This window comes from Aythya marila, assembly GCF_965140915.1.
Source record: "Aythya marila genome assembly, chromosome: 1".
Lineage (NCBI taxonomy): Eukaryota > Metazoa > Chordata > Aves > Anseriformes > Anatidae > Aythya > Aythya marila.
The window spans coordinates 18916905-18944032 of NC_139042.1; the positions used below are offsets into that span (position 1 = coordinate 18916905).

The following is a 27128-nucleotide window of genomic DNA, read 5'->3' on the forward strand; positions in this document are numbered from 1 at the left end:
ACAAATTGCATTCTGGATGCAAGTTTCTCCTGATTTCAAGGAGAAATTTAAAAGGAAAGATAAATTTTAGTATTCATGATGAAGAAAGCTCCTCAAGGATGTAAAGAGCAGTGGCTCCTTAAACTAAAAAAAAAGAAAAGAAAAAAAAACTGTTTCTGAGGGAACCTGCTTCGAGCCCGATGCAAAAGCTGGAGATGTGACCACTGATCTCAGCAACAGGTATTTCAGGTAGGTCTGACCTCGGTAACTGCTCTGAGCATGGAGGGAGGAAAAGCAGCACGTTACTGGAGATCTACACACTTTATTCCTTCCGGCAGCCTCACTCACAGCAAACACCAGGACACACTGCAGCCCTCCATCCTCCCTCGCTCCCCAAAACTTTTCCCTCCTGCTGCGTTCCCAGCACCCCACCATCTCCTGCCCTGTGGTATTTTGATTCCTGGTGTGCAAGCCCTACCTGTTCCCTCCTCATCCTGGAGCTGTGGGCTCCAGGGGCACGTGTGTGCCCTTGTGTCGCTACCTGCCCCTGCCCCTTTCACCTGTGAGGAGCTGTAAGCGTGTCGGGGTACCCAGGTCACCAGAGCAGCAGCAGGAGGCCAGAGGAAAGTTTGTGGCCTAAAATTTAAAATCTACCTCAACAACAGGCAGAGGAGGTTGCCAGACACTGGCTTTCTAGAAGGAAGAAAGTTTACACAGATTACAGGCAAGAGCAGAGGGACTGAAATTACTCTTTGCGAAGAAGAGTAATTTCACTATAGGTTAGCAACTAAAATTTTGAAATATATTTTTCAAATTTACACATATTTGGTACAAAGAATCTCAACACAAATTGCTGTGGTATTAGAAGAAAGATTCCAAAAACCTGAAAAGCGACACAAATTCATAGAAACACAGTTGTGCTCTGTGAAATGAAATCGCTTCCTTTAACGAAACGAAACTGAATACACTTGACACATGCGAAGTATTAAATTTTTTAAAGGTTTTCTGCCATGCCACTGAAGAGATGAACAATCCAATTTAATAATACCATACAGTAATAAGTAGAAAATGCACGTGATGCCGGGCATCATATTAAAAGTCAGCCCCGAGTGTCTATTGCCCAGTAATGCCATTAACTTCATACCAGTAAGAGTACACCTCTGAACGTGGCTTGCCTCACTTGCTAGCGATTTCACTAGTTCTGCCACCAGTACATGCCCAAACAATAACCCCATCTAACAAAATAAAATACCTCTCTTGTCAAGAGCGGACTGCCTCTGAGAATAGCTTGGCACTCTCCCCAGTTAGCTTTATTACCAGGAATAAACTTTATGAAAGATCGCTATACATAAAATAGACTCTCAGCTGCTCAAACAGAAGATCAATGGGACTTGTGATAAGAGATTAACTTGGCAATCAGACACCCAACCCAGTAGTGACATCGTTTTAGTGGGTTTCTTTTTAAATAAAACACAGACACTACGGGAGGGCCACGCACCCTTTTAACAGCAAACATTTATTCATAGTTCATAAAACTCAGATGCATTAGGAAAATGCAACTTGTTCCTGCAAATGGAATGTCCCCTATAACAAAAGCTGAAGCCATAATGTTTGAAGGGATTTCACACTTGTGCCTGGACTGCCCATGGAATAAGTGAACTGCTTCATTTGCGGGTAGTTAGGTTACAAAGCATCTGAAAGGAAGAAGAGTTCAAACGCGGCTTAGGAAAAAATGGACATGTGGTACACCAGCTCCAAGGCAGAAAAGCCAACAGACAAAGCAGAAAACGACACCCCCAAAAATGTTTCCCCTGTTCGGAAATCCAGGCTGTCAAGAGGCTTGATTTGATCACTCATTTCTCTACAAAAAATGAACTACGAGCAACTGTCCCACATTCCCACGTACTATGCAATGCCATTTGTATCTACAGAAAAAAGGAGCAAATATATTTAAAATACTAAAGATCTCACATGTGCAGAGCAAGTAAGATCTACCCTGTTACATTAAATCATTGCCAGCCTGAATGTGTACTTAAAGGACTTTGTCTCAATTCTTATAACATGAACTGTTACTGAAACCAAAGGGAAACACCAATGAGCATTTAATAACATCCCTAAATCAGCTAGTTTTAATTTGTGTGAAAGCAGGAGGAGCAGGACAGTAGATCTGCTCAGAGGCAGAATTTGCGGTGCTGTTTGTAGGTGATAATTCTGTGGCGAGACTGCATCGAATGCAGTTTTACCAAAGAAATTGTTTAAAGCAAGGCTTCCTTTATAAAGGAGGTAACAGGCTTCTTCCCTAACTTTCCTGAATGAGGAAAATGTTGCCTAACATTTTCAGGGAATGTAAACCCCCAAAACATAAGCTACATCTCCAAATGCAAAAGTAACAGTTAACAGGATGGTGACAAGACCAAAACACCATTATGTGCACAGAGTAACTGGGGGTTGCTCCAGCTTTTCAACCTGTAATAAATAGGATTGCAATGGAGGAAATTAAAAACAAAACAAACAAAAAAAAAATAGGAGCTGAAGAAGAGCTGAAGCTGTAGCTCCCAAACAAAGAACAAACCAATGGAATATATTCTGAATATAGGCAAGCACCAGAAGAACCCACTGGACTTCATCTATTTTATCCTTCCCAAATGAGCCAACTGGTGGAAAAAGAAGCTGTGGAGCAGGGACAGGACGATAGGAATAGGACCCACAGCTGCAGATTTGTGCTGTCAGCAGTCACAAACTGGCTGAGCACCCCTTTCCTCCCCACTCCTTCTCCACCACGACAGATGAGCGGCGCTGGGCTGACGCGCCGTGCCTACAGCAGGGCTTCTGCTTCTTGGGGGAAAGCAGACCAACCATGCAAGGCAACCACCCAGGACTGAGCTGGGAAAGAGGAAACCAATTCCCCTGCAAATCACTGGGGGCCACAGGAAGATGATCTTGTGGCATGTGAAATATGTGCACTTTAGCCAAAGAGAGAAGGAAAGTAACAACCTCTAACGATTGCTGAAGAGGTTGATCCAGGCTGAGTTTGCTCAAGCTTGGGGTGCAAAACTTCCCTTTCTGTTTCTCTCTGATTTGAAACAGAAACTGGGAGGTGGGAAAAAAGTAACCTTGTAAAAAAAAAAGTGAAGGTCTGAAAGCTATTTATCTGGAGGCAACATATCCTTCCTCCAGGTTCTTGTCTGAAAAGCACCAGCTGGATCTCCTCTCCTACAGTAGTTGCATGAACAAATCCAAGACCCTCAATTAAATTCAAAATATCAAGTAGTAAGACTAACCATGCGGCTTGCCATGGGTATTACCCAGCATTAGAATTAGAGGATGATGTATATTTAGTTTTGGCAGGTCATGCTCCTGGCAAGTGCTCTTTGGCAGGCAGGAGTCCGTTCTCTCTCTGCTTTTCCCAGCACTCATTCCTGGCCGCTGCCCCCTGGGCCTGCCATACTGTCAAGGTGTGCCAAGTGACCTGTGCTACATGGCTGTGCTCCAGAGATCTGCTTTTTAAAAATAATTAAAAAAGTAAAAAGAAAAGGGGCTAGGAGGGAGAAACCTGGTTGTTTTTACGTTCAGTAATAAACTGTCTGCCTATGTATGTATTTAGAAAGGCAATGCCCCCGAGAGGGAATAAAGATCGAGCAGACAGGGTCAATAAACTTCTGAAAGAGGCTCTTCTCCCGAAGCCTGCTTATTTGCATGTCACCACAGTACTACAAGAAATAAATATACAGTTCTAACACATGGGAAGGTATTGTTTCTTCCTTACCTAATCTACATCCAAGGGTCTCCTTGCACATCTCATGAGATGGCCAAATTGAGGAAAGGGAGCCTTGGAAAACATTCCTAGAACAGGGAGCACACAGCTCTCCTCTGGATCGTGGCTCCTCACTTTCCAACCCTGTCTTTGAAACCGTAGCTCTGTTGTAAATGATAATACTGGGAGCTGTGAATTTGCAATATTAAAGTTATTAAGCAACTAAACTGGAGTACTGTATTTTTTCTCTGACAAAATAGGCTTTCTTTCAAAATAGAAATCTGAAAGCTTTAAAAAGCACTCTGGTTAATACAAGTATTGAAAAATACTTGTATTTTAAAGCTCTTTTGCAGTTTTAACCTTGTACTTGGAGTAGTTTTTGGATCCCTAGAATTCCCCAAACAATTTTTAACACCTGAGCTTAGGCCTTTATAGGCCACATGTGAAAATGAAGGAAACAGCTTAAATATCCTCATTCACCATCTGTTTTTTAAACTCAGTATGTTTTAAGGGCAGTAAGGTGCACAGGAAAAGGTAGTCATTTTTTTTGGACCAGAATATATAGCTGAGGGTAGAGACAAGGCGTGTGTGTGAGGGGGAAATAACATAAAAGGTTTTGTCAAAATTCTCAAAATGTAGAAGTCGAGAGAGCCTCTCCAGCTCTTACCCTACCACATTAGACAGCAACAGCTAGACAGGGATCCAGGAGTAAAATTCCCCTTAAAGAACAGAAATAAGTCCCATAAATGCTAAACAAGCATAACTAGTCATCTAGTCAGCCATTATTATTGACCGATTAGTTGCACAGAACCATAGAAAGGTTTGGGTTGGAAAGGACCTTAAAGCCCACCCAGTTCCAACCCCCTGCCATGGGCAGGGACACCTCCCACCACACCAGGTTGCCCAAAGCCCCATCCAGCCTGGCCTTGAGCACCTCCAGGGATGGGGCATCCACAGCTTCCCTGGGCAGCCTGTGCCAGGGCCTCACCACCCCCTTAGTTAAGAATTTCTTCCTTGTATCTAATCTAAACCTAGCCTTTTTTTAGGTTCAAACTGTTACTCCTTGTCCTATCACTCCACTCCCTGACAAGACGTCACAGAATCACAGAATAATTAAGATTGGAAAAGACCTCCAAAATCATCTGGTCCAAACATCCCCCCACCAGCAATATCACCCACTAAAATCATGCCCAACCTTTCCTCTAAATCTTCTCTGTAGTCCCCCCTTCATGTACTGGAAGGCCACAGTAAGGTCCCCCCAGAGCCTTCTCTTCTTTAGGCTGAGTAACTCCAACTTCCTGAGCCTTGAAGGGATAGCCATATATTTCAATGAAGATAAATGCCCAGAGTTCTGTTTATTCACATTTCCCACTGTTCACATGAGATCCACATCACATTCCCAAGCAGTTTTAGGTAACCTGGAACATCTCAATCTCTTCTCTAGCCCAACTGTGAACATCAGTAAACAGACTAACATATTGGTAAATTTTAAGACAGAAGGAACTGTTAGGATTGCAGAGTTCTTCCCGCAAGCCTTGACAATTTTTCATATACAGACAAAATAAGGGTTCAGGTATGGAGCTGTATAGTAGGATACATCCTACTGTATGCTTTCTAGATCCAAAAAACACTGCTTCTGAGGCTTCCCAGTCCTGTGTCAGGTCTGCAGCAGTTGGACCTTGTCTGCATCCGCCTACCCATGTTCTGGAAGAATCCACATCCTAGTGCAGACAAAGTCCATCTGATTGTGTCTGCATGCAGAGCGGTTCCTGCTCCTGGGAACTGGTTACCTTAGCTGCCAGGATTCCTGTCCTTCTGGCAGGAACGAAGAACAAACTAAATCAATCCTTCAGCTACGCAAAAGCACAATACTCTAACACAAACAGAAAAGGCCAAGAAACTGAAGGTATTTATAGTTGAGAAGAACTTGGCCCACACAGTTCGTCAAAAGCAGTGACAGAAAACACGTATTTAGCATTTCCAGATTGGCTCGTGACACTGTGCCTACTGCCAGAAACTCTGTCCCCTGGGATGAAGACTTTGAAAGGAGATGCTGAAACTGCTATTGGAGGGAGCTTACAGCCTGTCCTTGAGCAGGGTTGCTTGTATGGATGCTCTAGGAACAGCCAAGAAAGAACAAAAATAGCAACTCCAAAGCTAATCCTCCTCTCCCCAGAGGTTTACTACCAGAAGTTGTTTATAAATTAGCAGGCAGACAGATCCTCTGTACTCTGCTTTCCCTGCTCAGACAGGGGTCTCTTCCATAGGACCCATAAAGGTCTGTACTGCGGAGAACCAGCAGCAGGAGCCAATGCTCCGGGTCCAAACCCTGGCTCTAACCACACATCCTTCCTATCCCTGTAGTATTGCCTCTCCTTAACACCCTGGTATTTCCTTGACAAGGACACAGTGTTCCACTATTAACAGATTACTCGATACTAAAGCCAGCTTTTTAATCTCCTGCCCACTTTCTCCCTCTCATCGCTGTTCCTCTCCTTCTGTTCCTTCTGATCTCTTTCAGTTTTTCATTCTCAGCAGTCTTGCTCACACATCAGTTTGCGACATTATTCGACATGCCTTCAAGTTCCATCCTGAAAACACATCATTTTAAAGATATTTTTAACCAGTGCTTGAGAAGCAAAAGGACCCAAACACAGATGAGAGTAGAATCTGCATTCACTGCTGTCTTTACACCTACATTCAGGACTTGACCCTGTCAACATCTTACTGAAAAGCCCCCAGACGTTATGGAACTAGTACAGGTGTCTGGCAGGAACTGGACAGATGTTTGCAGGGTGTGGAAAAGATTAAGGACCTACTTCATGCTCCTAAAATAAAGAAGGAGCAGGCAGCTCCACAGCCCACACAGATGAGAAAACAGGCAGGAAGAAAGCAAGAGACCACTTTGCTTTTTTAAAAAGGACCCTCCCAATTCCCAACCTCTATGGAAGTTAAGTAACTACATCTTCAGCTTAAGCCAGCCCTTTCCTGCACATTTAGTCCCAGGTTCTTTACGTTCCTTTACTGAATAGAACAAGAAGTGTTTTCTTTTCCCTGCTGCAGTGACAAAACACAACCTTTTTTTCAACATTTTCCCATCCAGCCTTTCCTTGCTCCACAATAAGCCTGATTTAGCTGTAGGATCACCTGTAGAAAGCCACTGTCAACGGCTAAGAGCCACACCTGAAAGCTTTAAACCCTTCCAAACACAAAGTGACCTGCTGCTGACCCCACGTTATTTCTGCAGCTGCTGGACTGAACCTCGGATGGGAAGACACAAATGGGTGGGCAGTAGATCAGAGGAAAGTGGGGAGCAGAAGTCTGGGAAGGCTGCAGAAATGGACGAGGAGGCCAGAGAGAGAACTGGGAGTCACAAAGGTGCGACGGACTCCAGAAACTTGAGAGTATAACGCTGGAGGCAAAAGCGCACAGCACATCACAGCAAGGACATGACTAAAAGAGTTTAGCTGTAACAGGTCCTAGGCTAAACCACACAACATTATTACTGCTTCTTATTGTGTCTTAAACACGCCAAGTCTTGGGTCACCTGAAACTGTGCCAGCAGTAGGAATTCTCTTGCAGCAGTCTTGTAAGACAAGACCATTTGTGAGAACAAATATTTATTACTACACAAAATACAGTATTTTACAACATAAAGCCCCCTGAAGTACATGGGAGCACAAGTTTACTACTAGCCTGTCAAAACTTACTGTGCTTTATGGAAAACATGTTCCAACAGCATCACGTATCACTTTTTTCTAGTTGTATTAGCATACTGGAAGAGAAGATATTCTATAATCGAGACATTTTTAATATCCTTCCTAGGATATTAAAAGCACAAATACTTCGGAAAAACTATGGAGAAAGTATTGTTTGTGAAAAGGGTGGGTAAGGGGAAACTTGGTCTCTGCACGGTGGCAGCAAGTGGCGCTTGGAGAAGAGGAGAGTAAAATCCTGCCCCTTGGCCCAGCTGGAGCCCAACTGTGATGCGCTGAGCTCTGCAGCAAGCCTGGGGTGACGTGCTTCCAGCTGGCAGTCTCAGTGTGCCTGTACATTAATGCATGCACAGAATACAACTCCAGAAGCAGCTCTGTGCAAGAGTTAACTCAGAGATGACTTCTCTACGAACATCCGAAGTTTTGATTTACTCCCTACTCATATCTTTTGGAAAGGTCATATAAGCTACATTAGCACACACAGAGGCACGCAAAAAGCTTTTGAAATCCTCAGTTGTAACTCCATTTAAAAAATAAAACTACATTCCCTGGAAGAAAGCACGAACTAAGCACTGTTCTTCTAAACAAATACCCACTTCTATCCAAATTATACACAACCAAAAGGCTGAAGTGTTCTCATTAAGGTAAGTAACAGTGAAAGTCAGGTTTAAAAACGTAACTGAAATTTCCATACCCTGGAGGGGTATGGGCTGTGCTCAGAGGTGACGCACTATTTTTAGGAGCATGACATGAGCTGTATTACTTGTAGTACACTTTGATCAAATTTGTCAGAGTTAAACATTTGCTGTTCACATAGCATAGCTGCAGCTCTAAACACACAGGAGTCAGTTCCTTCGGGGCCTGACTTTTCTGAGAAAAGCTTCAGTTAAAGATTTCAGCACAGATCCTCATAATCTTTGATTTGCAATTGGTAGGAGAAAAATCACCTCTCTTTAATCTCTAGTTACATGCCTCTATTATGACCTATTCTAAACATATCTCCTGGCATAGCAAACGGAATTTCACTAAATGCACAGATAGATATTGGACACCTTGTTTCTACTTTGAGCTCAATGTGGAAGGTAACACTTACCCCAGTAGTATGACATTAAATCTAGAATAAGTTTTGTGTTTCCATTCCCTGTTTTCCTTCCTCACGCCCCTTTCTCTCCACCTACCCGCCTCCTGGTAGCCTATTGCGACAGCTGAGCAACAGGAGGGTGCAGCACTGCACAGATGGAAATGGGACAGTGCCACGAACCTGCCAGCTAATGGAAAATCCATTTCAGGTCAAGCTGTTAAAGAAACCCACTGAAACCAACAAGAAAAAAAAACCCTATCACATTAGTGGCAGGTAAAGTGGCTATTCAGAGAAGCCTATTCCCTAAAAAGTATGGTAGAGTGTCTACTAAAAGAACTACACATACTACTACTAGTCCCAAGACATTTTTATTCAGAAATCTCAGATTTAGTAAATAATTGCTTGAATAGCTATCAGCTAACTCTATTCAATTCTAATGGCTATCAAACAAATTGAATAGCCAGTACTAATTCTCATTTTTATATAAGTATAAAAAGTATAAGCAAAAGTAGATTTTATAATCACTGAGTACACAACTTTTATACTACTATAGATTGCTGAAGTTTTGAAGGGGGAGGAGAGGGACAGACACTTACCACAGTGGGGTTACCGCTGCTGATCAATTGGCTGACTTCATGAAAAATGCTTTTGCAGTCGATAGATTTGTCTAATGATCCCCGTTTCACTATCACCGCTACTGCTAATAGAATCTGCTCCCGAACGTACTTTTGAAGGCTGTAAACAACATTGCAAAAATAGGTTTGAAAACAGTTTTGGAAATCAATGCTCAAAGTTTTAAATGCATTTCTTTGTCAAACCTTGTGTGTGAACACATTAAGGCAAGCTGACAAGTCTGCACAAGTAAACTAAGTGTTAAGAAATTGGAAGAAAAATTACTGTTGTAATGGTTTTCCACCACTATCCCTGGAAACACAACATAACCAAGACTATGCCAAGTTCTACACATTCAACAGTATTTTTTCTTATACTTACTTAGGCCTTTGTAAGACATAAGTTAGAAGGAATGTTCGCAATGATTCGATGCTAGTTTTTTCCAACAGAATCCATTCTCTTACAACTGCTTCCATTATCGCTGTAGCAGCTTGAAAAAGAACATAATCCACTTTACTAGTTTCTGTGGGGAAAAACAAAGGCAGTTTGAGTATTGAAAGACATATATGCATTTATCTTCTACATATTTCTAACAAAAACTAATGGACTTTACTATTAAATAGTCATTAAATATAATTTTGTTACTATGAAAACAAAGAATTTACCTTTAAAAGAGGTAAAAAGAAAAGGTAAAAAAGAGGTAAAAAAGAATTTTCCTTCAAAAGAGGAAAAAAATAATCAATAACCCAATTGAGTAAGAGACCTGGGGGAAGAAAAGCTGGCTACACCAGGAGACGGCCCAGGATCAAGAATAAGAACACTAACACAACTGTGGAACAAAAAATATAGATGACAGATTTAGTCACAGTACATTAAAATATGATTAAATTGACAGCTATCCCAAAATGAAGAGTCCTCTACCACTTGAGTGCTTGCCTTTGGAAGCAATAGTACATACAATGACACACATTTTATGGATGGCAATAAGAAGTAACTCACACCTGAAGATAGCATTTGTGTTTAATTATCAAAAAGTTTTACTGGCTGGTGTATTTAAGGTTCTCCACACTAAGTTTAATTTTCCATGTTTATCTTGATGTAGTCAAAATTACATTACTAAATGTAACTTCTTACTACTTGTTACTGGAATATCCGATTGCTTTGTACACAGACAGGCTAAAGAAACTAGAAGAAGATGTTACGGAAAATGGTGACTGTTTATACTACAATTTAAAGAGAAGCCCCAGAATTTGAATGTAATTCATAACTTGATGATATAAAGCTACCGGGCTGTTTTGTTGGGGTTTCTTTGTTGGTTTTTCCTGTTTGTTTTGGTTTTGGGGCTTTTTTTTTTGATCCTTTGCTATTACAATTTTTAACTTAGAAATAGGAGGTAGCATTTCACTAGACAGTTTTAAAACAGTTTGAGTCTGTAGAAAACAGAAAAAGCATTCAGAAAAAGCATAGCCACAGGGTGGCAAAAACATAAAATATGAAAGGTGAAATAGAATTCCAGAGCCAGAAATGGAGTTTGGGCTATGCAGCGCAACCTGCCAGGACCAGAAAAACTGTGTTTGCTGAAGAAAGCCGCAGTCAGGGGATGATGGGCTTTAAACAACTACGAAAGAAACTTTGTTCCACTGAATATACACACATAAGTCTATAATATGCGTTCCTTTATATGCAAGTTCCATACCAAGATAGCATCCAATTTGCTAAAATGTTTTTAAGTAATTTAATCAGGCTTCAAATCTAAACCCTACCCAGGTAAACATGCTTAAATTAAAAATAAATCACCTTTAGGTCTACTAGGCCTAATTTGAAAAAGTAAGTAACCACTTAATTAAAAGATTAATGTGTATGTCCAACACATACATAAAGACAAGCCAAATTATTCCTGCACCAGAATTTTAATTCTAACATTTTCTAACTTCTGGGTCTCTGTTTTTTCAAACTGCACAAAGCTCATACAAAAAGAGAATGTTGGTTAAAAAAAAAAAAAAAGAGGATGGAATTTCTTCTTTGCGTCAAGTACCACAGATGCACAACTGCAATCATTAACAGTACAGACCTCCAGCATTCAGTGTAAGCCTATAACTAGTCAAAGCACCATTATCCTCTACATGAAGTTACTAAAGAAAGACAGGACAAGCTTTGCCAGTACATTTAACAGCTATAAGCTTACAGCAGAAGAACGTAGAGCCTCATGCTTTGTGGGTTCAACTACAGGTTTCTAAACAAACCATGCAGTGGTGGCTCTTCTCCTTTTCATTATGTTCATCATCTCAGTTGCTCTCTCTGTGTGGCTCATACACTCTTTTCATGAACACTCTTTTCATCAACATTATTATCGCTCTCTATCTTCTGCTCCAGTTTCCGTCTTGACCATTTTTCTCCTGTTTCTTTCTTAAAGCCAGCCCTATCTGCCTTCTGGTTCCTACCTATCCTTACCTCCCCGCATTACTTCAATCAGCTGTTCTTTCTGTCCACACTGTATGAATGCTTACTCAAGAAGCAAAAACCCTGGGGAAAAATCTTTCTGTTCCAGGTCTCAGCATCTCAACTGCCTACTGGAGAAGCCACTGCAAGGAAAACACTGCCCTATCTGGAAACTCACTGGTTTCACAATGGTGATAGGAAGTGAGCAGTTCAAAGATGTTTTATTTCTAGACATTCAAAAGGCATTAAAACCAAGCTCACACTCCTACCAATCAGTTATATTTCAGAAGAAAAAATGGAACTTTCAATGCAGACATATTTCATTAAAAATGCTAAACTGTGCTCCTTTCTTTGTCAACAAGACGCAGAGATATATCCCTTAGCACAGATAATATCACTAGGAATATTTCATAAATTTCCATTACTTCTAAGTAGTGACAAATTCATCGCTAATTAGAGACCTAAATGTTCTGCAAGCAAGGTTACTTACATATGTTCTTTTGCCCACTTAAAATTCTTTAAAAATTGAGGGGGCGAGTTGTTCTAATTAAAATCAATAAGTGTTGTTACAGCCTTCGTGACCAGACAAAGTACTAGTGTAATATCCTAAAACCTTGAACTCGTTTGTAAAAAGAATTTTGGTTTGCGAGGGGGTGTAGGAAAGGAACCACACCCTGCTCTATATATTAAAGCATAATTTAAAAACATAGTAGAAGGCCTGCAATATTAATACCATGATATTCGTGAATTAAACTTCTCTAATCAAGAAAATTTTGAAATAACTTAAAAAAAAAACACTGTGGAATGAATAAAGTATGAAAATAATCATTTTAGATATTAAAAATGTCTTAATTCTTATATCTCTCTCTGTTCCACATGGCAAATCTTTGAAATTAAAAGTTGCTTCCCCCGCTGCATGTGTTCTTTTCCACACATTTCCAGGTTTTCCAGGAATTTTTGATAAAAGGTGACACCTACCTAGCCCTTTCCTTCCCCCACACATATAATCCCACAAAACTTTGAATCAATGTTACTTCTATCAGGTGGACAGAAACTTTTCCAATTAATTTTTGGAAAAAGCTGTGCTGTTCACAGCGACTAAGACATTCAACCTGAAATAGATTCCTGCCATGGAAAAGTTCAGCACCAGTACAAGAGCTGGCAGCAGCAGATATGTAAACCAACAGTATAATGGGAAGCATCAAGCAATCCTGCCACAGCGAGTTCTGCAAACTCCACAGATTAGACAGTATTACAATAAGCATGTAATAGAGGAAAGCTTCATCTATTACATCAGTATAGGAACTTTGCCAAATGAAGTTATACTTTACTGACTTCAGAGCTGCCAGAAACAAAACCTAGAGCAGCATGAGGCTTCACCCTCTACCATCACTGATCTTTGGCTGATGCTATCTAGCAGCTCCGCAGACATTTAAGTTGTTGTTTCAAGTAGACTTTAAGCAAAAACGTATGCCAAAAGAAGCAGCCTTGCCAGCTTGCAACTACTACCTGATCCCTCCTATTCTTGTGCCATGATTTCTCATATTTGGATAAAAACATTTGCAAAGAGAACCTAGAACAGATTTTTGATCTGCTTACAGCCATCCTGTTTATTTGCCAATACATTATTCAGCTTACCATGTGGCCACCACACAGGATGCAACACGTGAACAGGACCTGGCACTGAATGCTGAAGGCAGTATTTTCCCTTTCAACAGGAATGCCAGATTCAAGCTCTTCCAGGAGCCTAACTTTTAAATCAATTTTTTTTTTTAGGTACTGCTTAAACACACAAACAGTGTGTTACTTATACAAAGATCTGAATTACTTTGCTTACATTTTAAAAACATTTCTTACTTGCTTGTTAATCTACTTTCAATATTTAAAAACAATACACACTTCAAATCTTTTAAATGAGATGTTTATCCAAGCCTTAAAATAAAATACAAAAAAAAAGAAGTTCTAAGTTCTTCTTCTAAATTCACTAAGTTCTTCAGTTTTCTCTGTTCCACATGGCAAAAGCCCCTAACTGGACAAAGCCCCTAACAGCCTGTTCTGAATGTAATATAGACCAGGCTTCCAGCATTGAGCCAGCCTGAGATCCCTTCCAAGAACAGTCATTGTATAACTATTGTACAGAAACAAATATATGAAACATGAAATTTCGGAAAAGAAAAAAAAGCCACACAAACAAAAAGCACACTTCCTCAAAATTAAAACTAATGTCCGTACTCCCAGCTGCAGAAGGACATAGTTCCAGTTAGAGAAAATGCTTAACTGCATTTATTAAAACTTACCCAAAATATGTTTGCAAACAGCAAATGGTGATTTTGATTTCCTAAACGATAAGAATATGTGCTCGGCATGTTGGCGTTGTTCATTATTGACCATGGAAGGTGGTGCCTGAAAGAGAAAAGAAAAGTATTAAAAAGCAGTTACTCTACAACCCAACTGTAAATACATGAGCAATGTCATGAACTTACCAATATTTGCCTTGTTAAATATCAAAGCAAGTATCGTTTTGTAAAACTACCTGTTCTTTCTTAGTCACAGCTTCTTCTGTACCACTGTGTATTCACGTTGTGTGCACATCAGTGTGAGCATCGAGACATCAGGCAGAGTGTGAATAATTCTAAGTATTATGTTCTGAATGATGCTTCAGAAGATAATCAAACCAATCCTTATTTCCCAAACCAAAAATATCACTGCACATCAATTATGTTGCCAACATGCTCACAGACACAGAAACAAAGTTCTATTTTTGCTTTAGTTCTACTTTTTTTTTTTCTTTTTAAAGACTTGAATGTCTAATAAACTCAAGGGATTAAGAATCTTGACCATGGATATGCTTTAAAATCACATACTGGCAGTAACATACTACCCTCTAGTGTTTAACATTAAAGTTGACATCTTAAAGATGGAGCGAGGGCTCAGATTCAGGAGGTCAGCTCTGGATGGCCGCACTGGTCCCCCAGTAGCCTTGTATCACGGGCAGCTTGGCTATCCAGGTTACTCCTGCTTCTCCACCACTGCTAGCGATGCCAGCTTCACGTGGAGCTCAAAAAATACTCTTACAGGGAACTGACACCCAAAGCAGTGTAAGCTAAACTGATACGCCTTCAAGAAAGGAACAAACACAGGTAGAAAGACTAAGGCTCCACTGACAAAAAAGATCTGGGGGTGCTGGTCGATACTCATCTCACCATGAGCCAGCAGTGTGCCCAGGTGGCCAAGAAGGCCAACGGCATCCTGGCCTGTGTCAGGAACAGTGTGGCCAGCAGGAGCAGGGAGGTGATCGTCTCCCTGTGCTCAGCTCTGGCGAGGCCGCACCTCGAGTGCCGTGTTCAGCTTTGGGCCCCTCAGCACAAGAAGGACATCGAGGCCCTGAAGCGTGTCCGGAGCAGGGCTACGGAGCTGGTGAAGGGCCTGGGGCACAAGGCCTGTGAGGAGTGGCTGAGGGCACTGGGGGTGTTTGGTCTGGAGAAGAGGAGGCTCAGGGGAGACCTCATTGCTCTCTGCAACTGCCTGAAAGGAGCTGTGGGGAGCTGGGGGTCGGCCTCTGCTCACAGATAATAGGACCAGAGGGAATGGCCTCAAGTTGCGCCAGGGGAGGTTCAGGTTGGCAATGAGGAGACATTTCTGCTCAGAAAGAGCAGTCAGGCACTGGGACGGGTTGCCCAGGGAGGTGGTGGAGTCACCGTCCCTGGGGGTGTTGAAGGAGAGGTTGGACGTGGTGCTTGAGGACATGGGTTAGTGGGTGACAGTGGTGGTCCAGGGACAGTTGGACCAGATGATCTTGCAGGTTATTCCCAACCTTATGGACTGTACAAGCATGGGCTTGCATAAAAAGCATAAAGCCAGGCTGAGATGTTAGAGTATGTTACTGAACTTAAACTGAACTTATACACTCCCCATCTGAGCCTTGTCCCTGGCAATCCAAGATCATACATGAGCTGCATCTTTTGATCTGTACCTGCTGCTCTTGGAATAAAAGCACAACACCTTAGCACAAAGACCAAGGTATTTAATTTAACATTAATATTTTCCACTAAGTACATTAAATCTGATTTTATTATTTCATCCTTGACAAGATGGAAGATTCAAAGACAAGATGGAAGATTCAAACACAAGCTAGTAAATCCACAGATTAAAACTGATGCTCTTCAATCATTTTCTCAATAATCTGACGAAATGAAGCACAGGAAAGCAGACTGCTGATCATCTGATTAAATGGGTCCTAATGAGCAGCTGTGCCCCTTCTTACACATCACATTTTTTCTAGTGAAGAATAAATGCCCTGTCCTTTCACAAGCCTGTGCTCCGCTAAAAAAAAAAAAAAAAAAAAAAAAAAAAAAAAAAAAAAAAAAGCCTCACATAATTAAGCCACGTGCTGCTTGCACAATCAAACCCAAACTCTGCTGTGTGCATCGCAACCAGCCGTCCCCAGGAGCTGTCCCCAGCCATGGTGGTGGTTTCTGCAGTCGGGGCTGCAGCACTTCTCTGGGAAGGCTCCAGGTATGTTCAATGCCACAGACCCTGCTGTGCTGGATGCTAGACGAGTATTTGGAGCAGGTTATCATCAAGAGCACAGGGATGAAAGCACAGCCGCAGCCTGACACACAGCTCGGTCTGTGCTGTTGCATATGAACCCAAATGAGAAATGCAGCCCCCATTTCTTCCCTTTGTGTGGGCGAGCATTTGTGCAAACACAGAGGGAGCCAGACGAGGGAATTTGTCACCAAAAAGCATCCCAAAGACAGGCTTATTTTGCACCTGGATCAGCCCTCCAGCCTGGTTCACCATAAGACAGCACAGCACAGGACATGCGTGTCACAGGGTGCTTTTTTTCAGCATCATTTACCTTTTAGAGTGCATTTAATCTACAGCCTCTGATGCTGTGTAACATCACAGGAATCCTCTGAAGGCTCCAGAAGTACGCAACTTTGGTCAATGAAGTTTCATGAGAACTAAGAATGAAGCTTCCCAAGACAAGTGATTTATGTTTAGTAACCCTCTGCCACCAAGAGGAGACATCTTGCTCCCTTTCTTGTTCTCACCTGCGTGGCCTTATCACCTCCTTGCACTATCCCTTATATTACCTAGCCCCCTCATCCCAAAAAAAAGTGACACTGACTTTCCAGCACTACTGATCTCGCAGATCAGCTCTACAGGCTTGTGAAACCTAACGCTAATTATAGCAACCTCAGAAGAAATGCTTTGGGTGTAAGTGACAAAGTCTGGGGCTGTTTATATGCATGTTCTTAAAGCAAGGAAAGCAAATCAGGGCTACCTGATGTCCATTTTGAATTAACAAAGTTTGAGTTTGTCATGCAAAGTTTATTATCTGTTTCCAGTGTCCTGTAATACTTAAGGACAGACCACTTTTAGGGAGATCAGCACAACTGTAAAAAAAATAAAAAATAATAATTACAGCTGTTTTATGGGAAATAGTCCCTTATTATGCTTACAGCAACTAGAAGAGAGCTCTTATTTCATGTAACTTTAACTCTTCTGGCTTTCTGAAATCTGATTACAGAAGACCTGTGGCACTTTGGGAAGGCATAAGGCACATCATGTTCCTGTATTAATTAAAACAATAATAATTATACATCATGAACTCACTCTCAAAACTGTCCTGATTAGAGAAGTGCTGCAGGCGAGCTTTGGAGTGCAGCCACCAGAGGGAGCTTAAAGCTCACCATCTACTGTCTTCAGGGGATTCAACATCACTTATTGGTAAATTGGAAGTATTTAAAGTCCAGCTAATTTAAGGTTTTAAAGAAAAACCCAGCACATGCCTATTCTGTGTGTAAATTTCACATTACAAGAGCACTGGCTTAAGTGAGCCTGACACAATAGTGCTGGAAACATACCCCAGCCTACAGTGCTTGGAAAATCTCCCAAAATACCTCCATGTTCCTGATCTTTTTTCGAATTGCAGAGAAGAGTTTGAAGGAGACAATCAAGCTTAGAGGGAATTAAACATCGGAGTGGTAATGATCAGGTTTCTTCGGCATGCTGAAACTACTGCCAGTCATACTGCTTCCTGTTCTGCACTGCCTGATGTTACTGCTAACGCCCATTTGCTAATTTGTCTTACAAGTTACCTATACAAAGTTCTCCAGGACACAGCAAGATCCGAGGTATCGCCCCATAAGGAGACAGCTCCTAGGTAACACAGTATTGCAAATAAAATTACTTCCTCTCAGCTACCAGCAGTGTCTGGATGCAGAACGGGAACAGCAACAGCAGCGTTTGCTGATCAGCTCCAGCAGGACCACCGACTCCAGTGACCATTATCCACACAGAAAAGAAAGAAAGAAAGGCTGAAAAAAGACAACACTGGTCGGGCAGACAAATACCTTCAAGACTGCTAAACCTTCTGCAAGCCTGGACAGCTAGTAAGAAAGAAAATAAGGAGACCAGTTCTATTTAAGTATGCAACAACAACAAAAATTGCAACAAAGCCAGTAAGCATGCTAGAAGACATAAATCCTGCACGTGTTTAGGGAAATCCCATACTTTTCTGCAGTTGTGAAAAATCTTGCCTGCCATTTTTCTGCTCAGTGAAGAAGCATAGGCAAGATGGGGTCTTTGCTTTCTCTTCGCACCCCTCTGAGAAACCACAGGTAATAGCAATGGCCCTCCTCATGCCACCAGCAGTAAATGGGACAGTGAAAAAAATCATTTTAAGAGCAGAAACACTAACTTCAGGAGAAAACAGAGTCAAAAGTAGAAAAGTTCTTTTTTGACTCACAGTCAAAAAAAAAAAAAAAGGGAAAGATGGAGACTGATACTCCCCTTATGTTAAACGTGTGGTTGAATCTTCAGCATCTTTCTAATATTTTGGGATCCAGAGTGATGCAATTTGAAGGAATGTGTTGGCACAGATCACAGGTATACACATTTTTCTGGTGTAGTGTAAGTACACTTCAAGTTTCATTAAATACATGGGGAATGACTACAGCTCTTAGTGTATATAAAGATCAGTTCTGACAGGAACAAGTCCCACCATTTGCATTTCAAACACAGCCGAGCCCAAAAGTTAGGCAGTGATCTTCAGTGGTTAAGAGAGAAATTAGCTTCTTATAAAATACATGCTTCATTAGAGTCCTAATCGTTTCCTTTAACAGACATGCCAACCTTCATCTGATCTTGCACTTTCTGTATGTAAAAATCAATAAAATCATCACGCTTTTCAGGAAATACCCCATCCCTGCTTGCACGCAAGGAGAATTACTTTGGAAGGTCAGGAACTGCCACTGTGAAACTAATCCTGAGTTGGGTTTTTCCTTCTGTGATTTCCTGAATCCTGACCAATTCCATCAAAATGCTGTGCGCTGTTAGAGCAGATGCTTCACAAGGAACCAAACATAACTTCTGTGCGATTGCCTTTTCATTCCAGCATGGAACTGGATAAAAAATGAAGTTGGATTCAGGTTTCTGTCAGAAACAGGTTCCAGCCCAATGGGCTCCAGTTCAGCACAGCCCCTTAAATCCCATCCCCTCTCTCTCACTTTCTTACCTGTGTGAGCACATTTTGAGAGACCCCATCACAGACAGAGCTTCAGCACCTCTCTCCCTACCAACAAAACAAGGGGAGCCCCAGCACTGCTCATAACACAGCTCTGCTTCTGGCAACCTTAGCATTAGCAATCTGCTGATGTGAAAAACACAGGAGCCAGGAACACAACAAATTAATCATACCGAACTGTTCCAAAGGGCACTTGGATCCTCAAAAAAACAGACAGCACCGGTAGGTTTTTAGCCAGATTTCCCATTCCTATTGCCTGCGCCCTTCATCTTGTACTACATGAGTATAAAGAAGAGCTCCTGACGCAGCAGCACCACATAGTTCCATCATTTTGTACATTGCCACTTACTTTTTCATCACCAAATAATCCCTGTCTTTGTTTCTTCTTTAGAAATCTGTGTTACGTAACTTTAATTATATTTTTTCCTGCTCCTCCTTTGATGGTACACCATAAATTTGAATGATATATTATTCGCCGATGCCATGAAAAAGGGCAGCACAAATTTAGCATACGCTACCTAAGCAGAAAGTGATTAACGCAAACAAATATTAAAAATAAAGTTTTAATTCACAGCACACTCAAAATAGGACAGCAGAACCTATGTGAAAGGGTTAGATCAAGCACCATTTGGAAAACAAACATGAGTAGGAAACACCTGGTGAAGGTACATGTGGAGAAAAAGGGGGTAAAAAATAAAGTTTTGGGGGTTTTTGTTTTGTTTTAAATAGAAGTAGTAGTTAGATGCAGATAGAGGATGTAAAATGTACATGTATATATTCAGATCCACATGCTCAGTACAAGCGTTTCCTACCTCAGTAACACACCTTTAAGAAACGTAACTGGAAGTTGTCATTGATGGCAAGTGCCAAGCAATGAAGGCAACGAAGACATGAGAATGAGAGGGAATGGGTTACAAGTATCAGATGTACTCTTTGTAAGACATTTGAAGTTGTCTCTGCTTTTTCAGCCCCTTCTACTTATTCTTGGGAACAGTCTTTGCTTTAAAAAGAAAGTATCAAATCTCCCACCCTGCCAATTTTAGGCAGGCAGTTTCATGTTGGGCTTTACATATACAAAATATCACATTTATAAGTGACATTGTTTTCTTAAAGGTTTTAGGTGTTGGAGTCTATTACTTATGAATCACTTCTGGACAGGGACAGTATCTTACGATTAAAAACTTCTAACATTCAAGTGACAATGTTACTATTAAAAATCAGTAACAGAAGAGCTTTTCATTCAAGTATTACTGAGTTAACCAGTTTACACTTATCTCTGCATTATATTCTTGCTAAAAAAGCAAAAAGAAACCACCACCCACCATCTCCTATAAACATAGTTAAGAATCAGATGAACAACATTTACTCCTTGCAGACAAAGAAGTTTGCTTGAGACAAATTCTGCTTTTTCACAGACTTCAGCTGTGGCACGACAGCACAGAATACAGCCAAATTGAGCATCCTTCTGCAATTACCCAGAGGGAAATCGGCAAATTAGCATGGCTTAAAGAACAATCATGTACTCCTCCAGACTTTGCTGCTTTTTAAGAGAACACAGAAAAAGTGCACTGGGGTGTTTTAAGCTGACACCCACGGTATTCCCACCTACAAGAAATGTCTCCTGTGAACAGCACAGCCTAAACACTAGTAGCATTATGAAAAGGCAAATGTGCCTACTGAGAGAATTTTCTTGGATTTAGAACAGATCAAATTGCTTGTACCTGCTACTATTAAAGCCAAGAAGAATCTGTCTTGCCAAAGGCAATGTTTATGTCTGCAAGTAAAGTACATTACAAACTCAACAAGCATAGAAATAATAATAATAATTAAAAAAAAAAAAAAAAAAAACTTATTTCTACTGAAAGCACGACTTCATAAAATTCACCCCAACTTCCCAAAGTGAGGTTCCCTAGGTATGTGGGAGAACTTTGCCTTCCCTGTAGTCAAGACCGAAGATAAAACTGTTCCCTAACTGCAGTCTGTGGGCCACTATCAGCTGATGAAAAAGCAATTAACCACGTTAGCTGTTCCTCAAAATGGTGTCTAGACTCTGCTACAGGGAGTTTGGAAGCCTCAAAAAGCCAAGAAACAGAATTTGTGCCAACATACAAGGACAAGCAAAAGGCACCACAGACAGCAGTGTCACCGCTGGGGCTGGACCTCGCTGACTGCCACCGCTAGGCAAGACGTGCTTCGAGAAGCAGGGAGGGAAGGGAGCGCCCAGACAGCTCACCAACACGTCAGGCAGGCAAGGAAGCCAAGCAACAGCGAGGCATATGCAAAGCAAAAAGATCGTGAGTAAACCCCAGAAGCATGTGCAGGGGAACACCATGTGACAGTGGTAACGTAGTTGCGAGTACGGGCAAAAATAGGAGAAAGAGACAAATCAAACACAAGGGCAAGCAGTATTTTTAACTGGTGCACTTACTGTATTAAGAAAAGCTAAATATATTACTCTACCCATGTAAACGCTCATTATAGTGGAACCAGACCTAAGTCATGAAGTTACCGTGCACTTCTAAAATGCTCAAAGCCTCCCAAAAGAAAGACTCCAGTGTCTTAAAACAGACAGACAAAAACCCTTAGAGAATTACCAGTGTAATCCTTCTCTATAAGCAAGTAAATTATACAGAAGAATGAGATTCCCAGGATAAGGAGATTCCAAGTTTGAACTCTACCAAAGTCACGGATAGCAACATGCCCCAGGACTGCATCACACTACCTCCTGTGGAGCCAAGCCACAAGACTCAATCCCTGTGTTGCTAGTAACCCTCTTCTAGTGTTTCACATGGGCTGTAAGGAAAAAAAATAAATCATAGCATATCCAATAACCATCATTTGCCTTAAGAAAACCTGGAATCATGGAATCAGAGAACTCAAATACAGGAGCCAGACCCAGGCGGCTGGATGGGTGGCAGCACTCTTCTTTACAGCCTTTCACCCTGTGATTCTAGGGGACACTGACACCCAACAACACAGGAATATCACATCCACTCGTGCAACAGACCCCACCAGACAACGATTCAGGCTATGCAAGGATGCTCTTCAGCATTCAGCAACTGATTCCTAAGTGGATGAGATGTTCTTCCCTCGGGCACCAGGCCAGCAGGCAGTTTAGACAGCCAGCATTGATAGCCTCTTTTGCTGCCCACTTCAGATCTGGCATTACATGAAAGTGAGAGCCCTGAGTAATAGCTAAACTACTACTAAAAACCTAGCTAGCATAATAAACAGCTTAAACTATGTTCCAATTCCTTCTTTTGCACTTGTTTGCTGGGGTAATCATTTCAATTTCAGCACAAACTCATCTTTCAAATTAAAAGATGCCTAAGATTGTTTTTGAAGACTGGTAAGAAAGATGCGATAGATGGTTTCTGACCAGGCCTGCAATAAAGACAACACAGTGAGATTTAAAACTTTCTGAATAAAAACTTAGTTGGATTAAAAGAAATCTTTCCCCAACCTGATTATCAGATGAATTATTTAAACCCCAGAGTGCCCAGTATTTCTGGGTTTATATTTGGAACAAATGCGTGACTGCTCAAGGAATTACCTCCTACACATCTGCTCACTCACATCTTGCTTTCATGCAAACTTAACAATAGGATTATTTTTTCTTCCTATCAGATTTTGTTTTGTATTTTGGAGCTTAAGTACTTAATACAATCTTTTACAAGCAAAACAGAAGATAAATTGTGGTTTGTGATAAGATCTATTCTCAGTTTTGAAACGGTATTATATAACACACTATTTATACCCATTAATTGAAGGGAGAGCCAAAGTAAATCATTGCCATCAGTATCAAAATGTCTGCTGAGATGAAACTTCCTCTCCAAGATAAGCAATGAAAACTAGAGATATTATTCCACTAGTAACAATTTGATCCTCAAACAGATGTTATTACAGGCTCTCCAGTGAAATTAGCACTCATTTACCTGCACAACACACTACACATATGTGATTTGTAGTAACCAGTCTGCAGAGGCAACTGTCCTCACAAGGACACAGCTCCCACTGTCCATGCCTGCTTTTCTGCATCAAAACGGGTACCCAACACCTGCTGCTCAAATAAGAGTGGGTAGGATGTGGAAGGCAGAAGGGAGGAAGGTAGAGCAGTGTCTTTGTTAGAAGAGGCAAGACCACGGCGAACCAAGAGGAACGAATACAAGCTGATGAAGGTATTGCCCTCAAGTAGGTGTGGTAGGATGCTGACAGATGGATGCCTGTAGCTGCTCTAAATATCTGTAAATTGTTCATCCACTATCATCACTGGCTGTTGTCAGCCTCCTTGCAGTATTATTGGGCACTTTCTCCTTCCTGGCTATTTTGCACGAGTCAACAAGGAAGTTTACAAATTCAACTAAAATAATGGTATGTTAACTCGCATGAACCTACTCTACGTAGGTTAGGTGAACAGGATCAGCTCACACTCCATCTACCCTGTGCAGGATTGCTCCCACAGAATTTCAGAGAATAACCAAATTCTGCATGGGAAAGTTCTGTACATCCCAAGAGTTATGACTTGAAACTTGTCAGTGTTGGACCAAACTCACGTGGCCCCATATAAAGTTATCACAACAGCAGCATGCACAGAGTTAGAACAGATCTTACACTTCAATCAAGATCTAGTTTTCTTTTTAAATCTAAATGCCTTCTTTATAACCCCTAGGACAAGAAAATGTTTGAATTTAATTACAAGAAAATTCAGTGTAAACTTTAATAGTCTTTTCTTTTTAACTTCAGAGAAGTCTTAACTTCACTAAATTTAAGGAAAGAAAGCCTGGATACAGCATGACAGAAGAGCGAAGAAAAAAAATTAAAAAATAGTGTGCGCTTTACATGTATGTTACTGTTTCCTCCATAACTGCAGTTACAACATTGGTTTAAGCACACTGACAACAGATAAAGCTGAGAAATGTCCTACAATACACACCTAACTTACGATAGTCTGGCTTGGGCAGCCAAAGGATGAATGCTGACACGAGGTCACAGCTCATTCTTAAATAAAGCCTTACTTACTTCCTAATCTCCACATTCACTGTTCTAAAGTTTCAAAGCATGAGCAAGGTCTGGCAGGCAGTTCTGTTTAGCAAAGTAATCTCTAAAATGTCTGGTGGATGCTGCTAGATAAATCCACAGAGTCCCTGAAGTCAGCAAGACTCTTCAAAGGAACAAGATGTCAATGCCTGCAGACCTGAGAGAGTTCTGCCAGCACAGAGTGAGTGCAACTGAAAAAGGAGAAAGATAAAGACATAACTACACCTAACAGTTAAGGAAAACATCATTGTTCCAAATTGTTTAAAACCATTTAATGTTAACAGGGAGAATCAGTTAGCTCTGACTACATCAGGAATGAAACATCACACTGCAGTGGTACAGGAACCCTGTCCCCTCGAGCTGGAGAGAACTTAGCCTCTGAATCTGGCAGCAAGGAAGAGAAGGATTGGTGGCAATGGACCAAACTTTTCCCTCAGCTCCTACCAACTACAGGTACTTCTGTTTCTCCTGCAGGGAGGCATGAAAGATAAATGGGTCCCAACTTAATGCCTTGAATCCATTATCCTAGAGGGCTGGAAGGAGAAGAATCTCACCATCCCCTCTCCCCATGGCAGGTCCTGGTTCTCCAGCAGGATTAGATTAGCTGGCAGCCAGGATAGGAAGCTGACACATCCACAGCCCCTGAAATCATAGCTGCACCCTGATGATAAGATTCAAGTAGCTCAATTCTGTATTGCCCATTACTGTACCTCTCAGACAGTACAGGCATGGCTTAATACAAGAGTCAGGACTGTGACAGTGTACTTCAAAACAAAGTTTTAAGTCAAGAACCACGGTTGTGACCCCTCTTCTACTATACACCAGATCATAATAATGCTGGCAATGGCCCTATTCATTTCCCACAGTCCAAGAGTGGAGTTGTAGATGATGTACAGCCTTTTTATTAGGCTCACCGTACATCAAATAATGTCAAGCAACTGCCTTCCTACCGCAAGAGAAACTAATCTTATTATCCCTATGTGAAAAAGTGTTTTGTGGTATCTATTTTTTTTTTCCATTGCCCAATTTCCAATCATATTTGCTGAAACTACAGCTATAACCACACTTTTGCAAGGGTAGCATTATTTTTACTCATGTAGCCTTTTACAGTAAGCACCTGCAGATGGAGCAGGGCATCACCGAGGTAAGGGCCACTGCCCTAGGCCCAAGAAGACAAGTTCACAAAAACTTGACAGGGACTAGTTTTTGTGAACTGGTCTGGGACCAGAACAGCAGTCATATCTCTGCAGCAGCATCTGCAAAAGCCACTCACGGTGCCTTCACTGTTCATGCATTAAAACACAAGGAAAAACACAATATTCAATTCTATCTACCTCATGCTAACTTCTGACTATAGCTTCTCCAAATGAAAAAAAGAACAGGTTGAAAAGCAATCAGAGGACAGCATGCAGGTGTTGGTGGTGCAGTAACCCCTGCCGAAGCCAGGTCAAACACTGACAGACCTGTCCGGCCATGAGGCCACTGCTCTGGGCAAGGGCACTGAGGCGCAGGAGGCCATGAGGCCGAAGGAGCAGCAGGCTCAGGGCACCCGCGGTGCTACAACACACACTGACTGCCCACACCTGGTGGGAAGTCATCATTCTGTGAAAGAAACCGAGAAAATGACTCATTTTTTGTGTCGTACAGTTGAGGCTTTGCCTCTCATCAGGAGCGTTTCCTCCCACCACTAATGAGGAAAGGCAGGCCCACACGTCCGCCAGCTGCCCAGCTCCAAACCTCAGGTTTTAGCACTTCCTCCTCCAGCAACCTTGATAAAATTTCAAAACCATTTCATCCTGGCACAGTTATTTTGAAGTTGATTAAAAGTGAGATGAGAAATTTTAGAAGTTTTCAACATACATCTGAATTTGACAGGGAAAACTCCTTTGGCTTAGCGTATTTTCAAAACGGCACGGCCTGAAATACCACAGGTTTTTACTTGGCTTTACTAAAAGGTTTTTTTTAACTGTCATTAATGGAGGCTTACGAACAGACACAGGTGAAGTACACAATAGTTGAATCAGAAATGTAACTACAGAAACATGAAATCAAGGTTTAGCCAAATAAAAAAAAAGCAGCAGGCCCAAGGAGGAAGCTCATCACCTGAGCCAGCCCATAGGGTAAGGAAGCAAAGAGCAATGGTGAAAATACAAAGGATTTTGTTAAGCAAGCAATTTCTGTCACACAAAAGCACAAAAGCAGGAAAAAATCTGGGCTTTCACTGGACACTTAAAAAAAAAAAAAAAAGAAAAGAAAAGAAAAGAAAAAAGCTCCTTAACACTTCTTCCACTACTAGGAAACAGCAAGAAAAATATCTATCACTGCACATAATTTAGAAGATGGGATCACATTTATTTATTTATTTATTTTAATTTAACTAATTTGTTCTGCTCTTACAGATACAGCTTGAACCACGTGTTACCAGCGCAGTTACATCTCTGTATTCAAGCTCCACCACACATACAGACAGGCAGTCATACAGTATGTATCTTGAGATTTTCTAAAAAGCAGGTTTTTTATGAAGAATATACTTTTTTCTTTTAATGCACACATTCTGGGATTTTGTTTTGTTGAGAAGAGGCAACTTTTAAGATTTCTTTAAAGTTCAGTGCCTGAGTTTATTCCAAGAAGCCGGGGTAATTCAGCTAAATCTCTAGCTTGAAACAGTCGCAGAGCTCCACATACTTACTGAAAAATGATTGCAAAGAAAATGTAGTCGTCATTACATATTTTATCCTTATTGCTCTTAAGGAGAATACTGTAATACGAACATGAGACTAGCTCCAGAAACAATATTATCATTTCTCTTTATTATTAGAATGTAATATTTATATATTCCCCACTAAACAATTCATTCTCCTGAAGCTACCCAACATCTGTTCTTAATACCACTTAAGACAACCTCACAGAGTAACAGCTTTGCAGCTAAACCTCCCTAAATCCTCAGGAAGAAGCATGTTTGTTTTTTTGGGGTTG

General features: G+C 41.2%; 1 protein-coding gene across 1 annotated transcript in view; it reads right to left on the bottom strand.

The window, feature by feature from the left end:
- Nucleotides 1-27128, bottom strand: part of XPO4 (exportin 4) — a 77985-nt gene that overhangs the window by 42425 nt on the left and 8432 nt on the right. The window contains exons 2-4 of the mRNA XM_082751823.1: nucleotides 13879-13984; nucleotides 9524-9665; nucleotides 9127-9265 (exon numbers count right to left, since the gene is read on the bottom strand). Of these exons, the coding sequence (XP_082607949.1) occupies nucleotides 9127-9265; nucleotides 9524-9665; nucleotides 13879-13984 (387 nt within the window). The remainder of the gene's footprint in view (nucleotides 1-9126; nucleotides 9266-9523; nucleotides 9666-13878; nucleotides 13985-27128) is intronic.